The sequence below is a fragment of the Leucoraja erinacea genome, chromosome 8, assembly GCF_028641065.1.
Source record: "Leucoraja erinacea ecotype New England chromosome 8, Leri_hhj_1, whole genome shotgun sequence".
Taxonomy (NCBI): Eukaryota; Metazoa; Chordata; class Chondrichthyes; order Rajiformes; family Rajidae; genus Leucoraja; species Leucoraja erinaceus.
In genome coordinates, this window is record NC_073384.1 from 39,354,120 (window position 1) to 39,382,003 (window position 27,884).

At 44.3% G+C, this 27,884-nt stretch overlaps 1 protein-coding gene across 1 annotated transcript in view; it reads right to left on the minus strand.

Moving 5' to 3' along the window:
* The window catches only part of mtr (5-methyltetrahydrofolate-homocysteine methyltransferase), a 68,363-nt gene that overhangs the window by 28,740 nt on the left and 11,739 nt on the right, over positions 1–27,884 (minus strand). The window contains exons 6-15 of the mRNA XM_055640012.1: positions 27,697–27,803; positions 22,949–23,008; positions 18,871–18,965; positions 15,694–15,794; positions 14,147–14,208; positions 12,746–12,813; positions 10,975–11,057; positions 7,542–7,654; positions 3,458–3,598; positions 1,126–1,311 (exon numbers count right to left, since the gene is read on the minus strand). Coding sequence (XP_055495987.1) covers positions 1,126–1,311; positions 3,458–3,598; positions 7,542–7,654; positions 10,975–11,057; positions 12,746–12,813; positions 14,147–14,208; positions 15,694–15,794; positions 18,871–18,965; positions 22,949–23,008; positions 27,697–27,803 — 1,016 coding nt within the window. The remainder of the gene's footprint in view (positions 1–1,125; positions 1,312–3,457; positions 3,599–7,541; positions 7,655–10,974; positions 11,058–12,745; positions 12,814–14,146; positions 14,209–15,693; positions 15,795–18,870; positions 18,966–22,948; positions 23,009–27,696; positions 27,804–27,884) is intronic.

Here is a 27,884-nt window from a genome sequence, read left to right on the forward strand (position 1 = left end):
TCCAGCCTTCATTCAGGAGGCTTGCAAAAATAAATGAATGAGGAAATTCATGAAAGATGCAGCTAAAAAAATAATCAAGTGATTCGTGCAAACATTTTTATCTGTGCATTTGCCAACGCAATAGCCCACAGAACTTGCAGACTTGAGTTGTTGCAGTGCTGGTTGCTTGGAAGAATGAGATCCAAAGGCCACTCCATTGCAGCCGCAGTTTAAGAGGATGTTGCAGAGAATTAGGATAAAGGGGGTGAGGAGGAAGGATGTAAAGCGCTTGTGTGTCTGGAAGCAGCAAGTGGGATTGATTAACCCGATCAACCAATGACGTTACTGGAATCATGTCTTATGTCAGGCAAATGTCAAAAGTGTGAAGTGAATTCCACTGAGAAATGCCTGGGCCAATTTGCTGATTGACCTAATGAGATCTGACATGGGCAAAGTTGCTTTGATGGCAATTCACACATGAAAAGCTTCAGTGGATCAGTTTCTGGGAGATACTCAATTACCAGATGACATCTAGTGGCAAAACCTCACTCTTACAACAAACCAAGAGAAGAAGGGTCTAGACCCAAAACATCACCTATCCATGTGTTCCATAGATGCTGCCTGACCTGCCGAGTTACTCCAGCACTTTGTGTCCAACTTGGGTCAAAAGTGAGCAAATGGGACGAGCTACGTGCGGCACGGTGGCGCAGCAGTAGAGCTATTGCCCTACAGCGCCGGAGACCCGGGTTTGATCCTGACTAGGGGTGCTTGTCTGTTTGGAGTTCGTACATTCTCCCCATGACCTACATGGGCTTTCTCCGAGATCTTCGGTTTCCTCCCACACTCCAAAGATATACAGGTTTGTAGGTTAATTGGCTTGGTATACATGTAAATTGATTCTAGTGTGTAGGATAGTGTTAGTGTGCGGGGATCACTGGTCGGTGCTGACTCGATGGGCTGAAGGGCCTGTTTCCGCGCTGTATCACTAAACTAATCTAAAAAGATGGGCGCCTTGGATGTGTTGGGACAAAATGCATGTTTCTGTGCTGTTTGACTGACTCTATAACATTAAGTTCCATGCAAAGGCTGTTGGACAACACAGCAAGAAAACAATAACCAGTTCTTTGTTTTATCTAACGCACTTACCTGTCCTTTCTCATCAAATGCCATTATCACAACAGCAGCTCCAAACTGTTTAATTATACGTGCTTTCTCCAGAAAGTCTTCCTCTCCTTCCTTCAAACTGATACTATTAACAAGGCATTTGCCCTGGCAACACCTCAAACCTGCTTCAATCACACTGAACTTTGAAGAATCTATACAAACTGGGACCTTAAAGAGAAAAAACAAAGAAGTGCTTGTGGTTCAATGATGATCAGTTTAGTTTAGTTTATTGTTACCTGTACCGAGGTACAGGGAAAAGCTTTTTTGTCGCGTGCTAGCCAATCAGCGAAAGACTGTACATGATTGTAATCAAGCCGTCAACAGTGTACAGATACAGGATAAAGGGAATAACGTTTAGGGCAAGATGAAGTCCAGTTAAGTACGAAAAAACATAGTCCAATGTCTCCAAAGTGTATTAATACTAGACATTTGGAGTATTATGTGCAGTTTACGTCGCCACACTATAGGACGTTTATGGAGCCTTTGCAGAGAACACAGGAGAAGTTGCACCAAGATATTGGAGACAGAAGGAATAATAGATGCTGGAATCATATGTACAGATGGAATGTTAGATGTCAAAAGTGCAATGAAAAGTGCAGAACAAAAGTACAGATTCTGGTTTAAAAAAAGACACAAAGTGCTGGAGGAACTCAGCGGGTCAGGCAGCATCTGTAGTGGGAATGGACAAGCAATGTTTTAGGTCAGGACCCTCGTCTCCACAAGTGCTACTTGACCCGCTAAGTTACTCCAGCACTTCATGTTTTGTTCACCATTATAGTGATAAGGATTATTATCTCTCAAGCACCAGAAGCTGAAGTGATAGAGGATAAATATAATTATATAGATAGGGTAGATAGTATTTTCTCAGGATGGAAATGTCGTGCTAGATGGCACAGATTCAGATTCAGATTCAGATTCAATTTTAATTGTCATTGTCAGTGTACAGTACAGAGACAACGAAATGCATTTAGCATCTCCCTTGAAGAGCGACATAGCAAACGATTTGAATAAAAAAGAAAAATAATAATAATAAGTGTCCGGGGGGGGGGGTGATTGGCAGTCACCGAGGTACGTTGTTTAGTAGAGTGACAGCGGCCGGAAAGAAGCTGTTCCTCGACCTGCTGGTTCGGCAACGGAGAGACCTGTAGCGCCTCCCGGATGGTACGAGGGTAAACAGTCCATGGTTGGGGTGAGAGCAGTCCTTGGCGATGCTGAGCGCCCTCCGCAGACAGCGCTTGCTTTGGACAGACTCAATGGAGGGGAGCGTGGAACCGGTGATGCGTTGGGCAATTTTCACCACCCTCTGCAATGCCTTCCGGTTGGAGACAGAGCAGTTGCCATACCATACTGTGATGCAGTTGGTAAGGATGCTCTCGATGGTGCAGCGGTAGAAGTTCACCAGGATCTGAGGAGACAGATGGACCTTCTTCAGTCTCCTCAGGAAGAAGAGACGCTGATGAGCCTTCTTGATCCGAGTAGAGGTATTGTGGGTCCAAGAGAGGTCATCGGAGATGTTGACTCCCAGGAACCTGAAGCTAGAAACACGTTCCACCTCCGTCCCGTTAATGTGGATGGGGGTGTGCGTGCCGCCTCTGGACTTCCTGAAGTCTACAATGAGCTCCTTGGTCTTCTTGGAGTTAAGGGCCAGGTTGTTGTCAGCGCACCATGCTGCTAAGTGCTGGACCTCCTCCCTGTAGGCCAGCTCATCGTTGTTGCTGATGAGGCCAATCACCGTTGTATCATCTGCATACTTGATGATGGTGTTAGTACCATGTACAGGTGTGCAGTCATAGGTGAAGAGGGAGTAGAGGAGGGGGCTCAGCACACAGCCCTGAGGAACGCCGGTGTTCAGGGTGAGGGTTGAAGAGGTGTGCTTGTCTAACCTCACAGACAGGTTGAGGTGAGAGGAAGAATTTTTTTAAAGGAGTTGTTTGAAACAAGTATTTTTCCACAGCGTGGTAGATGCCAGGGGAGGCAGCAGAAGCAGATATGATGGAGACTCAGAAGGATCCCGACCCGAAACATCACCTATCCATGTCCACTAAGGATGCTGCCTGACCCGCTGAGTTATTCCAGCACTGTGTGCCTTTTTAAGACAGCAATGCTGAAGAGGCAGTTAAACAGACATATGAACAAGTAGAGAATAGAGATATACAGACCCTGTGCAGTCAGGTAAATAAGTTTAGTTAGGCGTCATGGTCAGCACAGACTTGGTGGGCAAACTGCACTACAAGACTTGTTCAACCAGCTGTCACTCTCTGATATTGCTTCCGCTATTACACGCACATTGCTTTTAGACAATTACTGTACTGACCTTGGCAATATCTGGTTCCGTTGATACAAGGTTACAAAATCTGATCATCGCACTCTTGCCATCTAACATTCCATCATCCATGTTGATATCCAGGATTTGAGCTCCCTTATTGACTTGGATCTTGGCTATATTCAAGGCTTCCTACAGTCAGATTGAAATGACAAAATAATAGGCCTTTCAACATCACTCAGTTCAGTTTAGTTTAGAGATACAGCGCGGAAACAGGCCTTCGGCCCATCAAGACCGCAACAACTAGCGATCCCCACATAGTAACACCATCGTACACACACAAGGGACAATATTACATTAATACCAAGCCAAGCCAATTAACACACTTGTGCGTCATTGGAGTAATCTCGGAGGAAACCCATGCGGTCACGAGGAGAACATACAAACTCCATACAGACAGGACCCGTAGTCAGGATCGATCCCGTGTCTCTGGCACCACAAGCGCTGTAATGGGCCTGTCCCACTTAGGCGATTTTTCAGCGGACTGCCAGCGACTGTCAAGTTGCCGACAGTCGCATGAAAAACCGGGAACTGGAACGGCGACAGTCAGATTGGAACACACACACACACACACACACACAACACTTCGCAAAGGCAGGGGCCAGGGCAAGCGGGGGAGTGCTGTCTGAAATTCACAAGATACAAAGCCAAGGTGATACAGACACACACCGCGATGAACAGGAAGGTTGGCGCTGAAATTAAGACGGCTAGCACAGTGTACGGTAAGTCCTTTAAAAGAGGGAAGAAGCGGGGAGAAGGAGGGAGAAGGAGTGGAGACAACTTTTAAGAAGCCAGACAACTTTTAATAAGCCAGAGAAACACAGCAGTGAAGTTCGGTGGATATTTAACATTACCGGTTTAACATTAACATTATCCTTGGTTCTGAAAACTCATGCTTACGTTTTTTTTCCCCCAATGAGCCAATGAAAATGACCTGTCAGCAAAGGCGATTAACTAAAACTACCTACGACTACCTCGACTGCCCATAACTACACGGCGACCCCACTACAACTGCACCTACGACTACAGGATTATCGATTTTCTCTCCATTTTTGGTCAGCATGTTGAAAATTTTGTGGCAACCATACTGAGGCCGCAACTAGTTCCCAGAATGCGGGAACTCCTCACGATCATGAAGAAGACTCACCAGAGACCATCAGCGAACATGTGGCAACCATGTGGCGAGCGCAGTCTCCTACACTCGCCTAAAAAGTTGCCTAAGTGGGACAGGCCCATAAGGCAGCAACTCTACTGCTGTGCCACTATGCCGCCCACAAAGTCAGAAAGTACCATAGTTCACAGCTTACATTCAATCAACTCTGAGGTGCTGATGACTTAGCACTGTCGAAAAGGGCAAGTATTCTTCCGAGTAACATTTTTTAATTGTGTAGAAAGGAACTGCAGATGCTGGTTTGTACCGAAGATAGACATAAAGTGCTGGAGTAACTCAGCGGGTCAGGCAGCATCTTTAGAGAAGAAGAATGCGTGACATTTCAGGTCGGAACGCTTCTTTAAACTAAAGAAGGGGTCTGACCCAAAAGGATACCCATCCTTTTTCTACAGAAATGCTGCCTGACTCACTGAGTTACACCAGCACTTTGTGTCTATCTTCAGTTTTAAATTGTGTTATTTCAAAAGTCTTTCCTTGAAAGACAATAGACAATAGGTGCAGGAGTAGGCCATTCGGCCCCTCGCGCCAGCACTGCCATTCAATGTGATCATAGCTGATCATCCCCAATCAGTACCCCTGTTCCTGCCTTCTCCCCATATCTCCTGACTCTGCTATCTCTAAGAGCCCTATATAGCTCTCTCATGAAAGTATCCAGAGAACCAGCCTCCACCGTCCTCTGTGGCAGAGAATTCCACACTCATAACTCTCTGTGAGAAAAAGTGCTTCCTCGTCTCCGTTCTAAATGGCTTACCCCTTATTCTTAAACTGCGGCTCCTGGTTCTGGACTCCCCCAACATCGGGAACATGTTTCCTGCCTCTAGCGTGTCCAAACCCTTAATAATCTTATATGTTTCAATTAGATACCCTCTCATCCTTCTAAACTCCAGAGTATACAAGCCCAGCCGCTCCCTCAGCATATGACAGTTCCGCCATCCGGGAATTAACCTTGTAAACCTATGCTACACTCCCTCAATAGAAAGAATGTCCTTCCTCAAATTAAGGGACCAAATCTGCACACAATACTCCAGGTGTGGTCTCACTTGGGCCCCATGCACCTGCAGAAGGACCTCTTTGCTCCTATACTCAACTCCTCTTGTTATGAAGGCCAACATGCTATTTGCTTTCTTCACTGCCTGCTGTACTTCCCCTTTTCCTAACTTGACACCATTAAGATAGTAATCTGCCTTTCTGTTGTTGCCACCAAAGTGGATAACCTCACATTTATCCGCATTAAACTGCATCTGCCATGCATCTACCCACTCACCCAACCTGTCCAAGTCACCCTGCATTATCATAGCATCCTCCTCACAGTTCACAATACCACCCAGCTTTGTGTCATCTGCAAATTTACTAATGTTACTTTGAATCCCTTCATCTAAATCATTGATGTATATTGTAAATAGCTGCGGTCCCAGCACCAATCCTTGCGATCTATACCCCACTAGTCACTGCCTGCCATTCTGAAAGGGACACATTAATCCCTACTCTTTGTTTCCTGTCTGCCAACCAATTTTCTATCTTCTAATTTTCTATATTCTAAGACAAAGATGCAGACCAATATGGTGATGAAACCCATCAATTTCACATCTGCTTGTCACAATATCAAGCATGTTAGGAGCGTGTTCAGAGCACAAGGTTATGTCAGCACCTTTACTCCGACATCTCTTAATGCAATGGCATCTCTTCCTCCTATATCGAAAAACATTTACGGGAGAACTTGCCAAATCCTCTTGGACTCCAGTTCCTAAAACAGCACAGGAGCAGGCCTTTCGGCTCACAATGTCTATGCCAACCATGAAGACAATTTAAACTGCATATTTCTGTAAGTGGTCTACATGTCTCAAGTCCTTCTTGTTTGTGCGCCTGTCTAAATATCTCTTAAACATCACTATTGTATCTGCTTCCACCACTTCTCCTGGCAGCAGGTCCTAGGCATCTACCACTGTAAAAAAAACTTCCCATTAAATCTCCTTTAAACTTTACCCATCTCACCTTAAAGCTGTGTCCTCTGGTAGAAGACATTTATACCTTGGGATAAAGACTGTCATGCCTCAAATCACGTTTAAACTTCCACTCTCTCACCTTAAACATATGCCCACATGTACTTGACAATTATACCCTGGGGAAGAGACTAACTGCCTACCCTGCCTGCCGATATCTCTCGAAATATATATACTTTTATCAGGTTGCCCCTTAACCTCCCACACTCCATGGAAAACAATCAAAGTTTGTGCAACCTTTTCCTGTAGCAAGTACTCTCTAAACCACACAACATTCTCTTCTCCACAGTCCAAAGTCTCCACATCCTTTCTATAATGAACAGAACTGCATACAATCTCCAAATGTGTCCTAACCAAAGTTTTGCACAGCATCAACAGTCCTTGTACTCAACACGCTTTCCGAAGAAGGCAAGCATGCCATATGCTTTCTTTACAATGCTATCCGTTTGTGTTGCCATTTTCAAGAAGCAATGGCTTGCAAAACGTATGACCTTTGCGGCTAGAAGAGCAGAAACATAAAACATACAAGTACCACCTAAAAATCACACTCCAAGACATGCTATGCTAACTTGGAAAATGATCACCATACCTCCTCCATTAATGGATTACAATGCTAAAACTGATAACAGCAACACGAGAGTACCTTTATCACAATTATTGGACACATTAAAGAAGGGCAATATATCCCTTCCTCAATATGCCTATCCAACGATATATGTACCGTGATATAATTTTAATAAATTGGTATTAACCAACAATATGATCCCTTAAAGTGGGATTTATGCATGAACTTCCTTCCTCTTGCGACAAAGGTGTCAAATTCCAAGTACGGAACTTTTCTCCGTTTTTGAGGCATTTATGGACTTACAAAAATATGACGTTTGAAAATAGAACGACACTTTACCTCATAATTATCTTCCATGATAAGTTTAGCAAACTTTCGGGATCCTGCCACGTTACAACGCTCTCCAATGTTAACAAAGTTGGTGTATGGGCCAATTCTGAAAGGCTCAAGACCTAAACAAAACAAAATATAAATACAACAGCCACTTGCTATGCAGCACAATGTTGATCAAAATAGACAGACATGCTGGAGAAACTCAGCAGGCGAGGCAGCATCTATGGAGCGAAGGAAATAGGCATCTTTTCGGGTCAAAACCCTTTTCAACCCTTTTTCTGAAGAAGGGTTTTGACCCAAAACGTTGCCTATTTCCTTCACTCCATAGATGCTGCCTCATCCACTGAGTTTCTCCAGCATTTTAGTCTACCTTCGATTTTCCAGCATCTGCAGTTCCTTCTTAAACATTGATCTAATAGAATGGTTTAGGTTTAGAAACATAGAAAATAGGTGCAGGAGTAGGCCATTCGGCCCTACGAGCCTGCACCGCCATTCAATATGATCATGGCTGATCATCCAACTCAGTATCCTGTTCCTGCCTTCTCTCCATGCCCCCTGATCCCTTTAGCCACAAGGGCCACATCTAACTCCCTCTTAAATATAGCCAATGAACTGGCCTCAACTACCTTCTGCGGCAGAGAATTCCAGAGATTCACCACTCTCTGTGTGAAAAATGTTTTCTTATTGTCACATGGGCTGAGGTACAGGGAAACGCTTTGTTGTGCATGCCAACTAAACAGATGAAATACACCATACATAGATACAATCAGTTCAAACTCAAGTACAATAGATAGAGCAATCAATAGATAAAGATAGTGCAGAATAAAGCATTGTAGCACATCAGTTCCTTCGACAAAGTCCAATATCCTCAATGGGCTAAAGGTGAATTGAACAGTACCCTAGCTTGTGGAAGGACCATTCAAAAGCCTTCTCAAACATAGAAGTTGTTTCAGTCCGGTGGGGTGCACTTTCAAGCTTCTGTACTATAAAGACGTATCTATTATAAATGCAGAATGTGTGCAATTAATGTAAGTTGATGGCATTCACAAATTATAGGCACAGCATCTTTATGATTTCACTACAAAATTCTGGGTGCACAATTCAACGTAGTATCCTACAACTAACAGCGACATGTGCCTCAGCAGTAGGTATAAAAATTGCATGAGGCACCTGCATAAAACATACTTTCTCCATTTTCTTCAAACAATAGCATTATAAACTCTAATTACAATATTTATCTCACTGTTTGCAATATGTGGTTTATTCAACTTGACAGCAACTCAGAATCATACATCTCAAAAGCAATCAAGTGTAGGCAACATATATCAGCCTTGCCAGATGCAGAGATTTAAAAAGTTCCACAACAGAGAGATAAGGCAAGAAAACTGTTTATCAAAGGTGGCATAGTGGGACAGCTGGTAAAGCTGCTGCCTCATAGCGCCAGAGAGGCTCAATCCTGACCTCGGGAATTTGCATATTGTCACTGTGACCACGTAGGTTTACTCCGGGTGCTCCGGTTTCCTCCCATATTCCAAAGACATGTGGGTTTGTAGGTTAATTGGCTTCTGTAAATTGCCCCTAGTGTGTAGGGAGTGGATGCGAAAGTGGGAGAACATAGACATAGACTTCACTCAATGGACAGGAACAACTCAAATAGATGGAGGCAGGGGTAGGAGAAATAACTCAAAAGAGCATTTGAAAGTTTCAATACATCTGAGAAACTTTTAGAGTCAAGAGACCAAGACAATGGCTCAGTTGGACACAAGATTCAAAGATGAGGGAACACATCTGACAGCAAAGAGTTCCAGGAGAAAATTGGAAAATTCGAAAAGGATTTGCATGGCAGAGAGAGCAGACAGTTATTTGCTCAGAGGAAGGGTTTAGGTTAGCTTGGATGAACCAATGAACTATTATAAACAATCTCCATCAAATTTTGATGCTTGATACAATTTCTAAAAATTTGTATCAAACGACTAAAATCAATGGAGACTTATTTTTTTACTTTACTTTTATGTTAGTTTTCAAACATTTATCATGTGTTAGTATGAGGTTTGTCTTGTCCATTTTTCTTTCTAAAGATTTTTCATTTTGGTGTTAACAATTGCCAATAAATTGATTTGGAGGGGGGGAAAAAAAATCAACAGCCCATCTGCAGGAACATTATTTTAATGATATTTCCTAAATTGAGAGGTAAATTCCCCAGATATATGTTGAGACAGGCCTCATCCCAAAAATGTGAACCTCAATTATATGTGGCATAATAGCGCAGCGGTAGAGTTGCTGCCTCACAGTGCCAAAGACCGAGGTTCGATCCTGACCGTGAGTGGTGTCTGTTCGGAGTTTGAACGTTCTCCCTGTGACTGCACGAGTTTTCTCTGGGTGCTCCAGTTATCTCCCACACTCCAAAGACGTTCAGGTTTATAGATTAATTGGCTTCTGTAAATTGTATATTGTCCCTAGTATGAAGGATGGTGCTAGTGTATGGGGTGACCACCAGTCGGCATGGACACGGTGGGCCGAAAGGCCTCTTTCTGCACCATCTCTAAAGTCTATAGGTACAGAAAGGAAACAAGCCGATGTGACCATCAACCACCAATTTGCACTATTACTACACTAATCGAATCGAACTTTATTTTCTTCACATTGTCATCAATTTCTCCCAGAATTTACCGCTCATTTACTCGCTATGGGCAATTTACAGAAGCCAATGAACCTATCAATTATACATCTTTGGGATGTGGGGGGAAACTAGAGTACTCGGAGGAAACCCAAGGGAGAACGTGCAGATTCCACACAGCCAGTACCCAAGGTCAGGATTGAAAACATGTCTCTGGTTTTGTCATGTTTTTAAAAAAACAAGCGGCTATGTTTTTTTAAAAGTACTTCAAATATTTTAATCAAAACTTTTGTGGTATTTGAATTGGTCCAGTTGTGGAGCAATGAGGGAAAGGGTTGATTCCAGGATGTATCCATCCACCCTTTACCTGTAAGAGACTGCAGGAGGATCTGAGTGATATAAAATTATGAGAGACACAAAAGGGGTACAATCAGAATCTTTTTCCCCAGGATGTAAAATGAAATCTACAGGAAATCATAATTTTAAGGTGAAAGGGACCAAGTTGAAAGGAGATATAGAGGACAAGTTTTATTTTTACACAGTGGGGAGAAGAAGCCTGAACCGTGCAGCTAGGGATGGTATCTGCATGAAGTACAATAGTGATATTTAAGAGTCTTTTGGATAGGCATATAAATATGCAGTGAATTGGGGGGGGGGAGGATTATATGCAGACAGAGAGGAGTTGGTCTTGATATCATGTTCGGTGTTGGCATTGTGGGCTGAAGGACCTGTTCTTGTCCTGTAGAGTTCTACACTCTATGCTCTATCCAAGAGCAACACAAATTGGAGTTATCAGCAGATGTAACGTATTAATCTACTTACCGGAAAGCAGCAAGAAGTCGTCAAAAACATGAGGATGAGGAGGAATCCTTGGCCTACATTTCTGGACTGCTTCTGCTATTGCCCTAAAAATACAACAAAGTGAAAACATTAAGTAGTCAAGATAATTCAAATCGCAAACCTAATATAGCACAGATATAACCAGTTGGAATACACTAAGTTTGGGTTTATGGTTTACACAAACTTTCTACCAGAAATTGTAACGTTTCGAAGACTCAATGAACTGCAGATGCTGGAATCTTGAGCCACAAAGTGCTGGAGGAACTCAGCAGGAGAGGAATGGAGAGAATAGAGAGGCAACGTTTCGGATCGGCTACTGAAATGCAGCCTGACCTGCTGAGTTTCTCCAGAACTGTTTTATAATGTCTGAAGAAGGGTTTCGGCCCGAAACGTTGCCTATTTCCTTCGCTCCATAGATGCTGCACCCGTTGAGTTTCTCCAGCTTTTTTTGTGTACCTTATAATGTCTCTCGTTTGGCTGGTTTATCAGCTAATTATTGTCTTACTACTGCAAAAGGCTTCACATCATCTTCTATTGCTTAAATGACACACTCACCATTTTAATCCCCATAAAATACTGAGGTAAGTCCTCCTTACTATCCATAAGCAAAAAAACAGCATTTGCAAATCCGAATTAAAATACATGCAAGAAGGGAACAGAATTAACATTTTATATGTTTCAATAAAAAGTTAACAAATACATGACTATTTTCTTTGGAATGGAGATTAGGGAGATTCAATTAAAAAATGTAAAATTAAGCAAAGCCTAACTGAATTAAAGAGAAACAACCTAGTTCTATTTGCAGAGAATCAGGTGGAAATGCTGTCTGACCTACTGAGTATCTGTTTATATTACATTATTAATTATTTCTGCAATTTAGAACATGGAACAGTATAGCACATGAACAGGCCTTATGGCCCACAATGCACTGCACCAAACATAATGCCAAGATCAGTTCTTATCTCGCCGCACATAATCCATATCTCTCCATTCCCTGCATATATGTGTGCCTCTCCAAATGGTTCTTAAATGCCACAATCGTATCTGCCTCAATCACCACCCCAACAGCATAAAAGAGGTTGCTCATCACATTGCCTTTAAACTTTGCCCCCCTCACCTTAATTCTTTGCCCTCTACTATTTGATTTTTACACCCTGGGGAAATGGTTCTGACTGTCTATACTATGTATGCCTCTCATAATTGTATATACTTCCATCAGGTTTTCGCTCAACCTCCATGTGTTCCAGAGAGAACAATCCAAGAATGTCCAATCTCTTCCTGTAGCTAATATCCTTTAATCCATTATGGTAAACCTCTTCTGCGCACTTTCCAAAGCCTCCACATCTTCCTGTAATGGGGCGACTAGAACTGCACGCAATACTCCAAAAGTGGCCGAACCAAAGTCCCATATTTATAACTTGATGACAGGCATCACAAAACGATGCCATGCAAAAGGACGTCACAATCTTTCCGTGGATATACCAGTGAGAGAAAGAAAACTGACTTTCATCCATTTTGAATATTTCGTGAGGAGTAACCAGTCTCTTTTAATTTGATTGACAAATACTTGGTGCGAGTGTCAAGGGTTATGGGGAGAAGGCAGGAGAATTGGGTTGAGAGGGAAAGATAGATCAGCCATGATTGAATGGCGGAGTAGATTCGATGGGCCGAATGGCCTACTGCTGCACCTATGACTTATGAACATGAATTTCAGCATGTTTTTAAACTGATTGCAAAATTTAAAAAAAAATACCGTATATGAGCTGGAGTAGTTCCACAGCAACCTCCGACGATGTTCACTAGCCCATCCATGGCAAATTCCTGAAACAGGTGATCAAAAGAACCAGATTTGTCCTCCAATTTTACATTCTATATTCAAAATGAAAGTTCAAAACCGGATGCACGGATTTTTCTTCTGGCTGACGAGTCTTGAACCAGGGCTCCTCGTTTTAGAATAAGGGGTAGGCCATTTAGAACCGAGAGAAATAAAAACTTTTCCCGGAGAGTGACAAATTGCTAGAATTCTGGGGTAATTCCAGAGTGGTGTGGAGGCTCGAATACGGAGTTTGTTCCAGAGATCAACTTATTTATAGATATCAGGGGAATCAAGGAATGTGGGTGTAGGGCAGGAAAATGACACTGACGTTGGAAGTCAGCTTTGATCCTGATGAATGATGGGAGCTTGCATAAAGGACAAAAAGATCTATTCCCAATTATTCCCACATTCTAATCCATACAATTATGAAATAGTGCATTTGAGTAGGGCAAACAAGGCAGAGAATACACAATAAATGTGTATTATTGTACTACATAGAGCATCAGAGAGATCTTGGACTAAGATGCACTTTCAAAAGGGCTGTAACTAAGGTGTGTATGAAGGCTTCTGCAATATCTGCTTTTATTAGCTGAAGCACAGCAAGCAGGAACAGGCAAGTCATGCTGGAATTGCGTAAAAAATACTGCACAGTTCTTCGAAATACACTGTAGAAAGGATATGGTAGCACAAGAGAGTGCAGAAGAAGTTAACACAGATGTTGGCAGGACTGGAGAATCATAGTTAAAAGAGGATAGGATGGGGTGTTTTCTTTTGAACATAGGATACTATTGGGAGATGTAATTGAGATGTAAAAAATTGAGAGAAAGAAAGATGAGCAGGAATTTCTTTGGTCTTTCAGAGGGTTTTAATCTGTGGAATTCATTCCCACGGACGGCTGTGGAGGCCAAGTCAATGCATAATTTTAAGGCGGAGATTGACAGATTCTTGATTAGTAAGGGTGTCAGAGGTTATGGGAGAAGGCAGGAGAATGGAGTTGAGAGGGAAAGATAGTCATGATTGAACGGTGGAGTACACTTGATGGGCCGAATGGCCTAATTATGCTCCTAGTACTTATGAAGCAATCGCCTTCCAGCCTATGCCTGCATGCCCAAAGAAAATTGAAAAATGATGTTTTGTTCTCATCATCATTCTTAGGCATGCACTTGGCAAGAAAACAGGCACGTTTCAATTCAAACACCAGTGATGTCTTTAATTATCTACATTGCCACATGTGCGTGTTACATCTGTGCAGGAGAACAGACTGAGAAGGCGATATAATGGTGGGAGAGACTTACACATGCGAATACAAGCAATTAGATTTCAGATGATGTGCAATACCTTCAGGTGTTTTGACGTGATTCCGGGTGTTTCGTCATAGCCTCCAAATGCATTTGGAAGTCCTGGAGTTAAACAAAAATTTGTTGAAAAAAACCCATTATTTTTCCAACAATCTCCATTTGCATGACTACTCTAATTAGGAGAACAGATGTTTGATTATTATTTAAGGCAGAGATAAACAGGTAAAGGGGGTGGAGATTACCATGGGTAGTCTATAATATGATGCTGACATTACAATCATAAGCCATAATCTTATTAAATGGCACATTAACCTTCTTAAGACTGATTATGGTTAGGAAGGGGCAGAGAAAGAGGATGGGTGGTGGAGAAAGCTGGAGCTGGGAGCAGGCCAAGATGTGTAGGGAGGAACTGCAGATGGGGGGTTTAAAACGAAGACAGACACAAAAGTCTGGAGTAACTCAGCGGGTCAGGTAGCATCTCTGGAGAAAAGGAACAGGTGATGTTTCAGGCCGAGACCCTTCTTCAGACAAATGGAGCAGGACAAGGTGGATTCAGGTGGGGGTTTTGTGATGGAATTTTTCCCAACACTGAAAAGCTATTTGAGCTAATGATTCAGAATGAAAGCACACCACAACAATGAGGGTGTGAGGCTATGTACAATAGTCAAAGTCAAAGTCAAAGTCGCCTTTATTGTCATTCAGACCTTGTGGTCTGAACAAAATTTTGTTGCCTTGCAGTCCTACATATAGTACAAAATGACAAAAACACACAATAAACACAAATTAACATCCACCACAGTGAGTTCACCAGGCACCTCCTCACTGTGATGGAAGGCAAAAGTCTTAAGTCTTTGTCTCATCCCTTCTTATTCTCCCTCTGCGCTGAGGCGATCCAGACTTCAGATGTTGTGACCCCGCCGGGCGATGATAAGTAATGTCAGTCCCGCGGCTGAATCCGAGCTCCGCGAACGGGCCGGTTCAACTCAGCGGCCCGAGGAGGTCGAAGCTGCGGCCTTCCAGTCCAGCGGACGCAGCTGTTGTTGCGGGAGCTCCGGAGAACAGGTCCGCAACCTGTGACCTGCGAGCTCCCGACACTGGGCCCGCGGTCGGGTCGGGTGGCCGCTGCCGCTGCCCCAGCTCCGATGCCGTGTGGCCGCTGCCCCAGCTCCGAGGCCGGATCTCCGCTGTTGTCGGAGCCCTGCAGCTCCGGAGTCGGACCGCTGCCATTGGAACGCCGCCCCAGCTCCGCGGCCGCCAGCTCCGCTATTAGGCCACGGCGGAGACGGAGACTGGGGGATACGACAAGAAAAGTCGCATCCCCCCCCCGAAGGAAGAGACCAAAAACATGTTTCTCCCCCCCACCCACACACATACACAACCTAATAAACCAAAGATGAACTAAAACAGGACAAAAGAACACCAAAAAAAAAGAAAAAAACAGACGGACTGCAGGCAAGCCGCAGCTGCTAAGGCAGCGCCGCCATCTTTCCACCAATACTTATTTATGCTGACATCACTAACATTTGCTAATTGTTATCCTGCTTCATTGATGCTGATTTCTCAGACTGTATTAAAAGCCATACTAACCTGCATTAGGGTAGCATAATACATAGGCTGGTGTGCATCTTCCAATTGCTTCTATGAATGGTCTCATTTCCACAGCTCCCAGAGCACAATTTAATCCTATGCTGGGATGAAAATATTGCATTTATGTAAGGTAAATCATTTATAATTTCTTCAGAAAATACAACCTTCAATCCCTGCCTAAGCTGAAAGAAAAAAATGTTTTCTGGTTTTTACTCTGCCTTTTCACAAGGGAATTCATAAATAAATCTCAATAATGCATGCTAGTCTGGAACGTCAACAGTCATGACTGCAGATAAAAAGAATGTGATGATCGATGGTATTAATCAAGACTACGTCTTTAAAGTGGGGAAAGATTCTGTAAGAATTGGGTATTGATATTTATTTATTATTATCATGTGTACTAAGATGCATTGAAAAGCTTTAGTTTGCATCCTATCCCATTAAATCAGATCATACTATACATGAGCACAATCAAGTCATGCACAAGTAATGGGAACAGGCAGTGCAAAAAGAAAAATAGCAGACTGCACAAAATAGTTTACAGCATTGTAGTGCTACAGTTTCAGAGAAAAAGTCCAATGTTCGTAATGAAGTAGGTTGTAAGATCGGCATAAAAAAGTTAATTTATGGGAAGGCTGTTCAATAATATAACAATAGGAAGAAACTGTTCCTGAGTCCAGAACATTTATTTTGACGCTAAATACCAATGAAACAATCTCATCTGAAGCACTATAACTGGTATAGGTGAGAATTAACCACAGTTGGCATAACGGGATTATCATCTGCTCAAGAAGCTAGAAATTGCAGGCATGCAGGATGCAAAGCAAATCAATGGCGTCATTTAGCTGCACAAATAGCTGCAACATGCACATAAGTGGACAATTTCAAATTCACAGCTGCTTGCTACGGACAATGTAGAGAATAGTAACTCATTATTTGTGGAAGATCTAAAATCTGTTAATAATTGCTCGTCACCAATCAGAAAGCAAATTGAGAAAGCTGTTTAAATGGATGCGAAGGTTAAGGAAATGAATGAACTACAAACACTGAATTCTATCTCACTGAAAGGAGGTTGGGCTAGGTAAAGGAAATCAATGAAAATTGTTTTGATTGATCATAAATAATGGGAAGTCAGTTGTAAATTTTTGATATTTATGCTGATGACAATTGATGAGGTCAAGACCATAAATACAGAAAGTATTGACTTCTTGACCATAAAAACAGAAAGTACTAACTGTTGCAGATTTTAAAAGACATCAAATAAGTAAGAGTTCAGCAGTACCAATAGCTGGATATCAACTGATACATATTCAGGCAATACTTTCCAGCCAAACCTTCGTAACATCACTTCAACCATTCCAGATAGTTTACAAAAAGAGGCTTATTAATGACAAAACCGCTTGTCAAAGTTAACCCAAACAACAAGGTTGTACATAGTGAATTTAACAATCATTAAAATGGTGCAAAGATAAATTTAATTTAGGTGGACCCCACAAGTTAAATCTATTTTGCAACATTTTAAGGGTTATGTTAAATTTACGACTTTCAACCTTATTGTTTGGTTTAAACTTGACAAGTGGTTTTGATAGTATTACTGTTGCATAAAAGTCAATGGGTGTTGACACTGTATTGAGAGATCCCTATTACTCTGTAAAAGTGATCTAAAATTAAATTATAATGTTCATAAGTATTATTTAAAAAATGCGTATGTTGGATTCAAATCAGGTAGCACAAGTTGCACGGTTGCTGCACATTTAACATTGTGTGGCGGGTGCTTTGGATCATGTTATATGGAAAGTATTTGAAAGGCAAGCACAAACTACAAAAATAGAGCTCTAGTGCCATTTATAAGTCAAGAACACATTTCACCCAACTGCGTCTCAACAGACTGCTGCTGCTGGTCAGATTGTTCATCTTGCCACTGAATCTTAGTTACTTGGACAATTATTTATTTCTGCACAGATTCTGCCTGATCTATGAGTAGTTTAATTTAGTTTATTATTGTCACGTGTACAGAGGTACGGTCAAAAGCTTTTTGCTGCATGCTGCCCAGTAAGTCCAATTAATGATAGCCCGAAGGTCTCCAAAGCAGCAGATGGTAAGTCAGGACTGCCCTCAAGTTGATGATAAAATGGTTCAGTAGCCTAATAACAGCTGGGATAACATACATCACTGAATGAGCTTTTACTCCACAACAAAAACCAATTCTGCTGTATTTCAGATGTAACATACTTACGAGCAGTGCAGTCACAAAAGCAGAGCTGCCAAGTTTTGTCAGAGCATTTCAGCATTCTAGTACCTGAAAATCTGTATTTTGCTGAGATCAGTATTTTTATGCGGTGCCATTTTGCTGAAAAAAGTGTTTTTTTTTTAATGTGCGGTCATACCCACATAAGAGTACAAGAATGCGTAACTTTGCTACCAATTGACATGCCTTCTACGTACATTACTTGACAGTGCATCTCTTTGTATACTGCTGTTTGAACGGCTGCTTCCTGCTTTTAGCACCAGATGATGATGTGAAAGCGATTTTGGAAGCATCCCTCTCCCTCCCTCGCTCTCTCTCCTTCCTTCCTCTTTCCCTCCACCTCCCTCTCTTCCTTCCACTCTCCCTCTTCCTCCCTTCTTCTTTCTTTTTTTCTCCCTCCCTCTCTTATTCCCTCCCTTCCTCTCACTCCCTCTCGCCCTCCCACTCCCTCTCGCCCTCCTTCTCCCTCTCTCCCTCCCCTAACAGTCTGTGACCCACAGCGCTGTGGCCATAGCGCTATGTGTAAAGCGCTCCAGCTGGGAGCGCTATTTTTAGAACCCATCGCGCTGTTCATTTAAATCCCCACGCGTTAAACTGACAGCGCTGTTTAAACCTGGAGCGGGACAGGCAGATCAAAGCTTACAAAAATAATCATCCAGATCTTGAAATTTAAAATACTACTAGATTTAATCTGCTATAACTTTTAGAGTTACAGAATTACTTTTTATATTCCTGAAATTTTTATCAGCAGCAAGATGAAACCGGAAGTCGGGCCGATTTTTAAAAAATCTGTATTTTACAAATCAAATCCGTACATCCGTATTCTGATCGCAATTCTGTACAAAATACGGAAAATCCATACTACTTGGCAGCTCTGCAAAATATACTGGGTAATCCAAGTTTCTTTCGCTGACATTCAGTTATCTTACCCAAGCGGGTCTGCGTGGGATACACTGATGACAAATGCCTCTGCTGTCTGACCAGACAGTGTGCGCCCACTCTTATCTACGATTGTTCCAGAAACCTGTAGCAAATCGACAACACACCATTCAGCTAAAACAAGATCACTGAGGGGTAAACAGAAAACAAAAACAAAAAAAACACATAAAAGTACCTTATACTTCAAAAATATGCCTGGGCTCATACTCCTCAAGAATCAAATACACAGGACTAGATGTTAAAAGTCCCTTGTGCCAATAGGTGGGGAGCATTTCACGACATCCGTTGATTGTTGAGAGTGGTAGACGCTCAACATCGGTGGGGGGCTGGGGGGTGATACACATATCTTGGCCCGTGTAACCTTCAGGATAGTTGGGCACAGGACACATCATCAGTAGTGTACCCTTGCATCACTGGGTGTTTCGGCCTTTTAACACTATACACCCTCCACAAGGGCGGCCCGCTGCAGGATGATCAGCCCTCAGCGCGTGTCCCGTGTCAAACCATCCCAAAGATTCACCCTGACGTACTTGGGGCCCAGCATGGGTCTTTCCGCTTGAGCCAAATCCACCGGCTGCTTCTTTCAGCCGCCTCTGAGAGTGATCTTATGGTCTTCCGCAGAGCCTGACCGTGGATTCCAAGCTCCTTCAGCAGTCTGATTGTAGATGACGCAACAAATCCTCTGCATCCCACTTCAACTGGATAGACTTTGGTGTTCCAGCCACGCTGCGTTGCCTCTGCTGCAAGCTCTGCGTAGCGCAGCTTCTTACGCTCATAGGCCTCCTCAACACAGTTCTCCCATGGAACTGTGAGCTCTATGATGTAAGCAGTCTTCTGTGAAGGGGACCAGAACACCAAGTCTGGCCTGAGGTTGGTGGAAGCAATTTCAGGTGGAAAAACTAGTTGTCGGCCGATGTCCGCCAGCATCCTCCAGTCACGGGCCCTGCATAGGTTTCCTTCTTCTGATCTGGTGGAAGGATGTTTAGATGTTTTCTGTCCTTCTCGGACAAAGGTTGTTGCCCTTAGGCGGGGGGGGGGTTGCTTGCTCTCGGAGGCAAGGAGTTGGTCGCACACCGCCTGTTCTCAAGGGCTGATGCCAGGCTTTTTAGTACCTGATTATGCCGCCACGTGTATCTCCCTTGCGTGAGGCTGGTCTTGCAGCCTACCATGATGTGTTTCAGGGTTGCTGGAGTTGGGCAGAGGGCACAGGTTGGATCCTCGCCGTACCACTGCTGGAGGTTCTTTGGTGTTGGAAGCACATCATAAGTCGCTCTGATGATGAAGCTGATCTTGCTTGCTTCCATTTCCCATAGTTCTTTCCAGCTGATCTTCCTCCGCTCCACACCTTCCCACTGCATCCATTGCCCCTGTTTGGCAAGAGAGACCGCCTTTGCACTTCTTGCGGCCTCCTCCTGTCGCCGCACCTCCTCGACCACCAATGTCCTCCGCTCTGATGTTGTGGCCTTTCGCCAAGTTGGTTTACTTGTCGTAAGGCCAAAGCCTCCTCTTCCCTGCTGGACTTGCCCCACGATGTCTTTGTGCCTCAGGGCTGATGAAGCTTGCTGTACTGCATCAGATGGTGTCCACTTCCGGCCAGTTACTAGGGGTGGCGCAACAGCACTGATGGTCTTGTCTCTAGAGTCCCTCAGTGTCATCTGAAGTCTTACTTTAGAACACTTGTATTCCTCTGTTAGACTAGTGAGAGGTAGTTCCAGGACCCCTTTGCCATATAGGCCGATGTTAGTTAGACATCGTGGGACCCCGAGCCATTTCTTCGCGTATGAAGTTATGGTTCGCTCCATCTTCTCCACAGTTGTTATTGGGGCTTCATAAACGGTCAGTGGCCACATCGTCCGAGGAAGGAGTCCAAACTGTAGGCACCAGAGCTTCAGTTTCCCAGGCAGTAGGGTCTGATTGATGTTCTCCAGGCCGTTGACAATTTCTTGCCTTAGTTGTTGCACCTGCTCTTTGTCCTTGAGACTTGCGTTGTACCATCTGCCCAGGCTTTTAACTGGCTGTTCAGACACTGTTGGTATTGGGTCGTCACCGATACAGAACCTTGTGTCTCTAAGCACCCCCTTGACTATGGAAATGCTTCGAGATTTACTTGGTTTAATTTTCATTCGGGCCCACTTGATGTTCTCCTGCAGCTTTCCAAGTAGCCGCTTGGTGCATGCTGCAGTAGTGGTTAGTGTTGTCATGTCGTCCATGTATGCCCTGATGGGTGGCAGACGGAGCCCAGCCCTTGTTCGTTCACCGCCTACCACCCATTTTGAGGCCCTGATGATGACTTCCATGGCCATTGTAAAGGCCAAGGGTGAGACTGTGCAGCCTGCCATGATGCCTACTTCCAAGCGCTGCCATGTTGTACTGAAGTCAGCTGTTGTGAAGCACAGCTGCAGGTCTTGGAAATAGCTCTTGACCAGTGTGGTGATGAGCTCTGGTACATGGAAAAAGGCAAAAGATTCCCAAAGGAGTTCATGGGGAACTGAACCAAATGCATTGGCCAGATCGAGGAAGATCACATGTAGGTCTCTTTTGTCCTTCTTAGCTGCTTGGATCTGGTGCCAGATCATGCTTGTATGCTCCAAGCAGCCCGAAAATCCTGGAATTCCTGCTTTCTGTACAGATGTATCAATGTACTTGTTTGTTACCAGATAGGTGGACAGCCTTTGTGATACAATGCTGAAAAATATTTTCCCCTCGACGTTGAGGAGACATATTGGCCGGAATTGGCTGATGTCTGACGCATCCTTTTCTTTAGGTATTAGCACACCCCCGGCCCTTCGCCACGCCTTAGGTATTGTTTGCTTCTTCCACACCACCCTCATGAGCTTCCATAGAAAGCGTAACACATCCGGTGCATTCTTGTAGAGCTTGTATGGTACTCCGTTTGGCCCCGGAGCTGATGCTGCTCTTGCGCGCCGGACAGTGTTCTCTACCTCTTTCCATCTTGGAGGGCTGGTGTCCAGGTTGAATTCAGGTGGTTGAATAGGCGGGATGTCATGTGGGATGACTAACTGCTCATGCCTTTTCGTGTCTTGGTGGGCCTTTTCCAGGTGTTCCTCCAATTCCCGTTTCGATGTTTTCAAAGTTCCACTTTTTTCCTTTGCGAAGAGGTCTTTGATGAACTTGAAAGGGTCTTTGTAGAACCGTGTTCTTGTGTGTTCTTTCTTCTTGCGAAGTTTCCTCAAGTTCTCTGCTTTTCGCAAGGTTGCCAATCGGCTCTTGATGTCCTCTTGGAGTAGCATGATACCTTCTCTCTCTGCGTCAGTTGCTTTTTTCCATTGCTTTTTCAACTGTCTCCTCTCTCTGATTAGCCTCTCGATCTCCTGCTGCCTCCTGGACTTGATTGGTGTTGGTAATTTCTTTCCACCTCTCCCTTTACTCACCCCAAACCGTTCTTCTCCGTAGCTGTAGATTGTGTTGCCCATCCTTTCAAGCTTTTCCACTGCTGTGCCCGCTTGTTGCTCCAAGATATGTATAAGGTCACTGTTGACCATCTCCCACTCTTTCTTTTCAACAGCTTTGGGCCATTTCACTCCAGGTTTTTGGCCTTTGATCTTACCCTCCAATGGAGGTCTTTGTCGTTGTTGCGTGGGCTCCTCCACCGGCATTTCTGTGCTTGTATCACCCTCTTCAGTGACATGGGTGCTGATGCTCTGCGAACTTTGGTTTGAGTCCCGTCGCTGTGCTTCACTCGACTGATTTGACTGGTTGCTTCGTAAGAAGTACTGGTCAATGCGAGGCCCATGTCTCTGCTCTCTCAAGCACTTTTTCTTCCCTTGGTGGATCTTCAAGCCTTTCACTGATGTAATTTTCTCCCAACCACAAATGCACACCTGAAGTTTGTGTCCCGCAGCCGTTGTGAATGTCTCATGTGCCATGCTCTCCTTGTCCGTAGTCGTTTCCGTTCCTGGGTCTGTAACCGTGTTATCAATCGGTGAGCCATCTTCCGCCCCCGCTCTCGCAGGCTCTAGGGGTATTCTCTTTAATTTACTTTTTTATCACTGAGGGGTAAACGGGAAACAAAAACAAAAAAAACACATAAAAGTACCTTATACTTACAAAAATATGCCTGGGCTCATACTCCTCAAGGAACAACTGTTGTATGGCAAACAGGGCAGCCTAGGCAAAGAACATAACATTAGCAAACCAATCGTCTTAAATCAGATGTTGACATAGCATTCCAAGGGCGCAACACTGCATAATATATTCCCACACCAAATGCCTGTGGGACACAAAGTGCTGGAGTAAATCAGCAGATCAGGGAGCATCTCTGGAGAATATGGATAGGTGACGTTTCGAGTCAGGACACTACTTCAGACTGGTTTGTAAGTTATAGGAGCATTAGGCTTATATATATATATATATATATATATATATATATATATAATTAGGCCATTTGGCCCATCAAGTCTTCTCTCATTCAGTCATAGGATGGTTCTCAACAAAAATCATCGCCTAATCATGTTCTCTGGAAGTGCTGCCCAATCTGCTAAGTTACTCCAGCACTTTATATCCTCTTGCATATTATCCAGCATCTGCAGCTCCCTGTTTCTACAAATCCCTATGACTTGCTGACGAGAATGTGCTGATGATAACAAACTTCTACCTGTGTTTGCATCAACCAGAGCACTGATTCCCATGATACAAACTGTTCTAATGGCCTGGAACAATTCTTAGGAACGGAAAGGGGAAAACTACATTCAGACAAAATAACAGTGCCCTGACAGTAGTTTGCCAGTTGACCGCAAGGAGAAATACTCTAGCAACTTAATGCTTGCAACTTGGGAAACTGGCAATGCTACCAAACACCCAAACCTAAAAGGACACAAAGTGCTGGAGTAACTCAACAGGTCAGGCCGCATCTCTGGAGAACATAGATAGGTGATGATTCTGGTCAGGATCCTTCTTCAGATGGATTGTAGGAAGGGGGGGGGGGGGGGGGGGGGGGGGGGTGAGGGGAGGAAGAGAACCTGCAAGAGAGGAGAGGCAAGACAAAGTGTGGCAGGTAATAGGTTGACAAAGGTGAGGGGGGCCTTGATAGGCATATGGTAGGAACAGAGGGCAGAGATAAAAGCAGAAGGTGTGAGATAGGATTGAAGCACTCAGACCTGATGGTTTAAGTTTATTGTCACGTGTCGGGGTACAGTAAAAAGCTTTGCTTTGCATGCAATCCATTCAGATCAGATGAAATAAAGTTATACATAAATGGAATCAAGTAAACTCAAGTACAATAGGTGGAGCAAAGGGAAAGATAAAGAGTGCAGAATTCCATCGAGGAAAGAGATAAAAATGTTTCCCCCATCCCCCCACCACCCCCCACATAATACAAAACTAAAGATAAACCAAAACATACATTTTACAACAAACTCAAAACACAAAGGAAAAAGACGAGACAGACCATTGGCGAGGCAGCCATCGTTCGGCGCCCCCTGGTAGTAGTCTATGTAGTTCAAAGCTTATTTGAGGTTGTACTGTTTAATAGCCGAATGGCTCTAGGGAAGAAGCTGTTGAACCTGGACGTTACAGTTTTCAGGCTCCTGTACCTTCTTCCTGACGGCGGGGGTAAAATGAGTGTGTAGCCAGGGTGGTGTGGGTCAATGATTATGCTCACTGCCTTTTTGAGGCAGCGACTCCGGTAAATCCCTTAGGAGTCAGAGCCGGTGCAGTTTTCACAACTTTTTGCAGTCTTCTTCGCTCCAGGCTGGGATGTAACCAGTCAATATACTCCCTACTATTCACCTGTTCACCTGTAGAGAATCCTCTCTGACATACCAAATCTCCGTAATCTCCTCAGGAACTAGAGGCATTGATGCGTTTTCTATATAATTGCATCAGTGTGATGGGTCCAGGAGAGATATTCAGAAGTATGCACGCCCATGAATTTGAAGTTTGAGACTCACTCCACCAGTTAATACAAACAGGATTATGGGTCCTCATCCTTCTTCTTACCAAGTCCACAATCAGTTCATTGGTTTTACTGATGTTGAGAGCCAGGTTTTGATGCTGGTACCATTTGGTCAATCAGTCAATCTCACTTCTATACTCTGACTCATCAGCATCTGTAATTCGTCCAACAACAATGGTGTTGTCAGCATACTTAAAGATGGAGTTTGCACTGTGTCTGGCTACACAGTCGTGAGTATAGAGTATAGACTGAGTGGAGCAGGGGGATGAGCATGCAGCCTTGAGGTGCTCCTGTACTGATTTTTATTGAGGAAGAAGTGTTTCTGCCAATTCGAAGAGACTGTGGTCTATGGATGAGGAAATCGAGGATCCAATTGCAGAGGGATGCACAGAGACCAAGTTCCGTGAGCTTGGTAACCAGCTTTTTTTCTTCTTTTTTTTGGTATCAAAAATAATTTCTTTAATTATGATCACGATACAAAACAAAACCGTGGTAACACACCCACCACATAGTATAAAATCACAAAATTATCTAGACACTACATTTTCAAACATCATACAAATACAATCCTTACAACTACTATACAACTATGTCTCTCTCTAAAGGGCCTGTCCCACTTTCACGACCTAATTCACGACCATTTTTACTCGTGGACATTTTTCATCAGGCTAGAAAAATGCCCCGACCTACTTGATGATGGGAGTACCTACGACTAGCATCACGTCCTACCTATGACCTCGTGACAACCATGCTGTGAGTACGAGTCAAGGGCAAACTCGGCAGAGGTCATGAATTAGGTTGTGAAAGTGGGACAGGCCCGGGCGCGGACGCGGACGTAACCCCAGTAAAGGGGCAAGCATCTTAGTTGGGCAAAGCCCTCTTCCACCTGTCGCCGTGACTCGCGGATGGCCAGTTTGGCCAGGCCCAGGCACAACCCAACCAGGACATCTTCGGCCCTACCCACTCCCTAGATCCTGTCACCAGCCTTCCGGTCGCTGGCAGCAGAGTGGTGGTGCTCCTTGCACTCCGGACCCTGGCTACAAGGGACGCTCAACTGGTCCATCTACCTTCAACAGGAACGACGCTGCCTCCTTGGTCATGTCGTCGTTCTCCAGGTCGTCCAAGAAGGACATGAGCTGACGTCGGTCGTTCCCCATCATCCCCTGTACCTCCCCCTCCTTTTGAAGATGTTGTGCAGCGAGCTGGTGAGCCCGTGTAGGTTTGGCCACCGGAGGGAGGCCAGTCTGGACCGATCTTGGGCTCCTTCGGTGACCGCGATGAACTTGCGGATTTCCTCCACTGGAATGATTGGGGTGGCGTCGGGGGGAGCAAGAACATCCATTGACTCACCGTCCAAGGAGTCCCCTTCCTCCGGCTCACAGCAAATGCTGTCACCATCCCCATCCCAGGACACACCCTTAGTGCTCAATAGATCCACCTCACCCTGTGCGGCGTTGCCTCTTCCCACCTCCACCACCTCCATGCATGAATTCTTCAAAATCAAGTGGTCGAGTTTTATTGCCATATACTCAAGCATAGAAACATCAAAAATAGGTGCAGGGATAGGCCATTCGGCCCTTCGAGCCAGAACGGCCATTCAATATGATCATGGCTGTTCATCTAAAATCAGTACCTCTTCCTGTTTTTTCCCCATATCCCTTGATTTCGCTAGCCCCAAGAGCTAAATGTAACTCTCTCTTGAAAACATCCAGTGAATTGACCTCCACTGCCTTCTGTGGCAGATAATTCCACAGATTCACAACTCTCTGGGTGAAGAAAGTTTGTCCTCATCTCAGTCCTAAATGGCCTCCTCCTTATTCTTAAACAGTGACCCCTGATTCTGAACTCCCCCCAACATCGGGAACATTTTTCCTGCAGTTAGTAAGTGAAAATCTAGCAGGCAAGTAGGATGCTTTCGCCAACCACCCCCATTTGAAGGCCACTATCTTCCACCACTTCTACCCAGTGCTTGGTACCTACTTCCAGCAGCCACTGGTTGTCCTCTAAGATGCACCGAGCCGCAGCCTGGTCCATGCCGTCAGGGCGAATTTGACACAGAGACTCTCACAGCAGTGGCGCAACGCCTCCGATGGCCCAGGACTCTTGCACTGAGGCTGCTCCATGGCCGGAGCTGCAGCGAGCGACTCGCCAGCCCAGTAAACACTCGCCAGCCCCGGCTCCCTGTCCGCATCTACCCCCGCCATTGCTTCCCTCTGCCCCCGCTCTCCAACACACGCGGCCCATGCAGTTGATAAGTTTTAAAATTCTTGTTGATCACAGAATTTCTCACGACAGAGCGTGAGAAATTCTGTGATCAGTGTGAGAGCGTGAGAATTGGGCAAAATGCTCGAGTCTCACGTTCAATGCGTGAGAGTTGGCAGCTCTGATCCAAGGCTTCTGGTTAGAAAACACTCGGATGGTTTTTGTAGGAACACAGTCCTCCACACATTTCCTTATGAAGTCTGTAACGACTGTGGCGTATTCATTCAGATCCGTTGCCGAGTCCTTGAACATTGCCCAGTCTCCTGACTCCAAGCAGTCCCAGAGTCATTCCTGCGCTTCCCCTGACCAGCTCTGTGCAGTCCTCACCGCGTGCTCTTCAGTTGCTTCCTGTATGCAGGAAGAAGCAGCACCGCTGAATGTTCGGATTCAGTGATCCAGTGAATTCAGCAACAATGATCAGCAGCTACACCCTAAAATTATTCAAACTCATGGCATTGACATCCACAAACAAAGCAGTCCTGGAAACAAACAGCTCTGGTGCAAGTGCAAGTCTGGGCTTTTGAGGTTGCAACGTTCTGGGAGGACTGAGAGTGCAACAGGATCTAGAAAAGGAATATAAAGTTAATGAATACTTTCAGGATAACTTTCAGCATTGGCTGGGACTTGGTGCGTCTCTTACCTTTGCGTTTGCTGTATCAAAAATGGTCTCCACTAGGAGGATGTCAACACCACCATCAAGCAAGCCTCTGGCCTGTTCCTCATACGCTTCAACTAACTCATCAAATGCTGCAAAATAAATTTATTAATACTGAGACTTCAAAGGGCAGGCATTAGATAAAAATATCAGAACTAGGCTCTTACAAAGAA